A 4,775-nucleotide genomic window follows, 5' to 3' on the forward strand; every position below is an offset into this window, starting at 1 on the left:
CTTGCCCTCCAGCTCTGCCTCCGGGTCCTGGAAGTCAAAGATGGTCACGCACTGGTATATCTTTTGGATGAACAGCTGCTTGCGCTCTGCTTCTGTCAGGTCGTGGGCTACATATTTTGGCGCGTACCGGGCGGGTTTTTTAATACCATAGTGGTGGTTGGGCTTCGACACAAGCACTTGGCGCATTAAATGAAGGTGTGTGGTGCTAAAAGGGTTGACAAATGAAAGCAAGGCGCTCCGTTGACAGGCAGTGCAAAAGGGGTGTAAAAGAAGGCGAGAGGCAGGAGCAGAAAGGAGAAAGAGGAAGTCGTCTGCATCCCAGGCCGCATGCCAGGTCATCAATGGGAGCAGGAAAACAGAATAACAAGGTGCGAAAGTAAGCGCACCAAGGGTTACTTGGCCACATCCCGCTTGCTCCTCTTTCCCTTCCCCCTCGACGAAATTACTGCACGTTCGTTTACTGCGCTCACTAAACAACGGCAAAGAATTGCACAGGGAGGAGGCCAGCAGCAGAAAAGCCTGGTGTACCGGCCACGCCCGCGTAACGAGCAGTCCCTGGGAGCTGGTGGAGCTGGTGGAGCTGGTGGAGCTGTTGGCTTAGCGAGGGCCAAGCGACATGCTGACACAGGTTTGGACAATCCTAGCCCCTTCGGAATGGGGGCGAAGAAAGAAGCAGCAGACAAACTCAGGTGCAGAAAAATGAAACAGGACACCCGAATAGCACATGCACCTTTGCCCATGACAAGGCTCATGGGGTTCAGAGAAGCCTTAAACCCACACAAGCTGGTGGTTGCAATAGTGGTAGCGGTCCTAGCATGCAAGTAAAACCTACCTAGTATTTGAGGCAGCATCCGGAACTCGTGCTTGCCGCCAGTGCTGTGGCGCGACGATTGGGGTCTTCTTGCGACTCGCAGAGACGGAACCTCGTCAACCTGGGCGACGCTGAACCGCCCTCCAAGACCAGCCAGCGGCGGTGCATTGCGTGCACGATTGACCTTGGCCCGGCAACTCCCATTTTGCGGCCTACCAGTATTACCAAGGTTAGCAGCAGGACTCCCAGCATTGTTACATGCCAATACACACTGGTTTATGCTTGGTTCCGTACCTTGCCTTGCTGTTCGAGCATAATTTGCGTAGTGGGGTTTAGGTGCAACAATGAGAAGTGAGAAGAAAGGAAGTGAGAAGTGAAGAAGGCGGCAGCTGTCTGTCCGTTTTCCGACCAGCCTGTATGCGTCAAGCGAAATAAGCTTTTGTGAGACCAGAGCAGCAATTTGCACAGATTGCGTTCCAATCGAGCCAAATAGAAGTGAAAAAAACAGTAGTATTAGAGGGAGCAAAAGAAGAGAAAAACACCCGGAAAGAGAAGAGAAACCCGCTATTCGCCAGCCCGTTCTTCTCGCCTGGTCACAAAACGCTCTCTTTTGCACTCGTCGACGCGCGAAACTTTGGCCTCGCTTCTGATTTTTTTTGGGACACTCGACCGGTCCCTGAGACGTCTGGCCTTGCGAGCTCCAGCCCAAGCCAATGGAACTCCAGCTTGCAGGGGTTTAGCTTTTAATACTTTTCGTTTAGCATTTGTTGCACTCGGGGCACCTTTTCCAGTCTGGCGCGCATACTGCAGGACACCTGTTGCTTGATGTCGGAAGTGTCACGTAGCAGCGACATAGCGCGTAGCCATGCAGATGCGTTCTCAATGGCGGTAGCGATGATAGTGTTTTGCTGCAAGACAATAGGCAGCGCAAGGGCTGGACACGAACCTACACCAGTTCACAGTGCTCGCAAATGCACCTGGTAGATCTGTCACAGACGTTCAGTAGAATGTCTAAGCCTGAGGGGATCGACTAAAAAATCAGTGAATGTAGCGTTGGACCACAATGCGAGCTGCTAGGAATCCTGGTCTTTTTCCTAGCTTATCCGGTCCCGTTTTTGCGGCGATCAATGGTCTATTGAAAGCAATGGCGGCTCCAGTGCTCCCCATGTTTCATGCATCGCCGGTTTATAAATAGGTCCACCGTCTGGGCACGAGTCCAGCGCTGCCATATTAATTTGATCTTCACAACGATTGTAGGCACGATCAGTCCCTTGTGCCCCTATGCCTTGCAATAGCAGTGGCTACAGCAGTGCATTGAGGCATGAAGCTGGCCCTTATGCACCTATCTACGTGCACCTAAGGCTTCTGTGAGTAAAACACAGAGTGAGTGAAATTGGGTGGCTAATGTGTGTCAAATTTCCTAGACACTCGGTACACAAAAGTCAGCTCTGTAGAGGACCTCAGGCATATAAGCACGACAGTCATCTACTTTTCAATGACCACTGCTGGCATAGATTTTTTTGTTGACCTCATGTTCGTAGTTCCATCTTCAGGGAGGCGCATGGCAGTTTCCCCTATATAAGTGAGCCATGTCACATGTAGACTGTCTGCTGGCGGTATATTTGCGTGCAAAGTTGGTCATCATAATATGTCGGTGTCAACGCTAGTGCGGACCATATGAAAATTCAATCTCAGTCATCGCTATAAAGTTGGAAGCTATTCTGTCCAGATACTAAGGCTAGTCACCAAATTACAACCATTCTCGAAATTATTCTGTCAGAATTATTTATAGAATCCCAAAGCAGCAGAAGTTTGTTAATTGTTAGAGCGTAGTCGCTGCTGCCTGGTGTGGATGCAACCCCAGCCAATATGCCTGCAGCCCCACGCACATTAACCTGGTATATTCAACAGCATATACAGTATCTGTGACTCAAGTTAATGGAAAAATTTCTAGCCTATTGATGGCACAGCAATCGATAACGGAACTGTCTTTACTTTTCCATAAGGTTTCGCTAGACTTGTGGCGGTCGCAATGCGGGCTTGGCATGTTTGTATAATGAGTAAAAGAATAAACCTGAAGAATCTATCTGTGTGGCCAACACATTTGCCTTTTATAGATGAGAATGAGGGGTACGGCCAGATCTCGGGTGATTCTGTCCGTGTGGTGGCCCGAACACCACAAGCTCGCATCGCGAGTGCCATAAGTCTAGTAGATGTATTTTGGAGTGTTTAAAGAAAAGAACTGGACATTTTTCTAGCAATGCTTAGAGCATACATAAGGGTTGCGACAAGTGCGTCCTTTTCTCTCACTCGCTCCTCAAATGGGTCAAACCACATGTCATCAATACATACACATATAGCGCCTTTGGAACGATTGTCGCTGAGGATCGGGTTCCAAAACAGATTGGTGCAGATATCTCTTGCTAATGCTTGGACATCCTCGACATTAGGCTGGTCACTGTTGAAATGACGGATAATGCACCATTCAAAGTCAGGAAGTGATGCCATAATCTCTAGCTTTAAATATCCGATGGTTTGAGCATCTCTTGTGTGCCATTTTTTAATCAGTAGACCATCCATATCTGCCTGAGATCGTTTGCGATCCTCTCTGACACCGACTGTTGCGAAATGGCACAGTAGGTAAAGTAGCGATTCCCAGTCGTCCAACTCTGTCCGTTCTATATCTGCATCCAGTAGGTTGTTGATGCTCCTGTAGGGGAGTGTCCCTACAGTCCCTGGATTCAGTGCTTGATGCTCACTTACATCCACTGCGCAGCCGAAATCTATCAGTAGTCTACGGGGTTGTTTGCCCTCCTCACGCACGACAAGGATGTTGTTGTCTGAGATGTCGCGGTGGAGGATGTTGCACCGCTGCAGAACCTCGGTGTGGCAGCGCATCGCATCGCCTAGCACAACAATGAGCTCGTGGACAGGCTCGACGGTTTCCAGCGGTTCGCCAATCGGTGACATAACCAGACGTTTATGGACGCGGAACGGAATTGCTGCATTGTCTGGCTTGCGCAGTGAGTAGAGCGGGCCCAGTGCATTTCTCGTGTTGTCCTCAAATCGACCCCCGTCAGTATCGAACGAAACGCGACCACCGGCTTCGAGCCTTGGATAGACCAGGTCCTCGACATTTGAGTTCGCAAGTTCCTCTGTGATTCTGCGCATAAACATCACCTCGTCCCGGGTGTCATCGTGATCCTGTAGAACCTCCGGCCATGCATCCTTCACAACAAACTTGGGCTTGATTCTGTCACCAGCAGGGTCCTCATCTGTTGCCAAAAAGCACCTCGTGTGCCGACCGAAAAGGTTATCAGCTTTGGCAACTTCATCTCTGAAGTAGTACGCTTTTGTTGCCTGGCTGCCTGACGACTCACCTGGAGTGTCAGGGCACTCGATGATCCAGTACTCATGCTCTCTATCCCAGGTCATCGTCGGATCATACCCCAGCTGGTCTTTGTCGCACAGCGAGAGGTTCACCAGCAGCCCAATGTACCCCCGACGACCTGCGCTTGTTGACACGTCCATGGGGTTGCTTGCAAATATGCAGTCGTTTGAGAACAAGCAGACCCGCACTTCAGTTCCACAGGAGGTCTGTCCCAGAATAAAGCGGCGATTCGGCTGGGCGGCATACATGTGGCGCGAGTAGTCCACAAGCTGCTTGTATGCGTCATTCTTGTCCTTGCGGGTGTTTGAGTACTTTGCCTCGACAATGGCGAATATATCTGCATAGGACATATCAGGCAGCTGCTCTTCCAAATCGCCAGGTCGACAGGTGGTCAACCCGATGTCAATCTTGCGGTCGTCGTCGCCACATAGGGGCTTTCTGTTCGTCTTCGGATAGCAGATGATGCAGCGCTGATGAACAACAGAAGGGAAAAGCGTACCGAGACCAAGTTTGTCAAAGAGGAACTTGACAAATGGGGCAACAAAGTGAACGAAGGACTGGAAGGGGGTGTAC

At 50.3% G+C, this 4,775-nt stretch overlaps 3 protein-coding genes across 3 annotated transcripts; 1 reads left to right on the forward strand and 2 right to left on the reverse strand.

Moving 5' to 3' along the window:
* Positions 1-285: 285 nt before the first annotated feature.
* Positions 286-1,541, reverse strand: DL89DRAFT_116225 (uncharacterized protein; the record flags this gene model as incomplete). The annotated part of the gene is made up of 1 exon (XM_040883160.1): positions 286-1,541. A coding segment is annotated over one exon (1,149 nt), but the record flags the coding sequence as incomplete, so codon positions are not given.
* A 2,069-nt stretch (positions 1,542-3,610) lies between these two features.
* Positions 3,611-3,790, reverse strand: DL89DRAFT_218046 (uncharacterized protein; the record flags this gene model as incomplete). The annotated part of the gene is made up of 1 exon (XM_040884343.1): positions 3,611-3,790. A coding segment is annotated over one exon (180 nt), but the record flags the coding sequence as incomplete, so codon positions are not given.
* Positions 3,791-4,277: 487 nt separating this feature from the next.
* On the forward strand, positions 4,278-4,475 carry DL89DRAFT_270994 (uncharacterized protein). The gene has a single exon (XM_040888863.1). It carries the CDS (start codon positions 4,305-4,307, stop codon positions 4,461-4,463), a length of 159 nt encoding a protein of 52 aa, XP_040739607.1. The 5' UTR covers positions 4,278-4,304; the 3' UTR covers positions 4,464-4,475.
* Positions 4,476-4,775: the final 300 nt, after the last annotated feature.

This window comes from Linderina pennispora (genome assembly GCF_002104995.1).
Source record: "Linderina pennispora strain ATCC 12442 chromosome Unknown DL89scaffold_32, whole genome shotgun sequence".
NCBI classification, from domain to species: Eukaryota; Fungi; Kickxellomycota; class Kickxellomycetes; order Kickxellales; family Kickxellaceae; genus Linderina; species Linderina pennispora.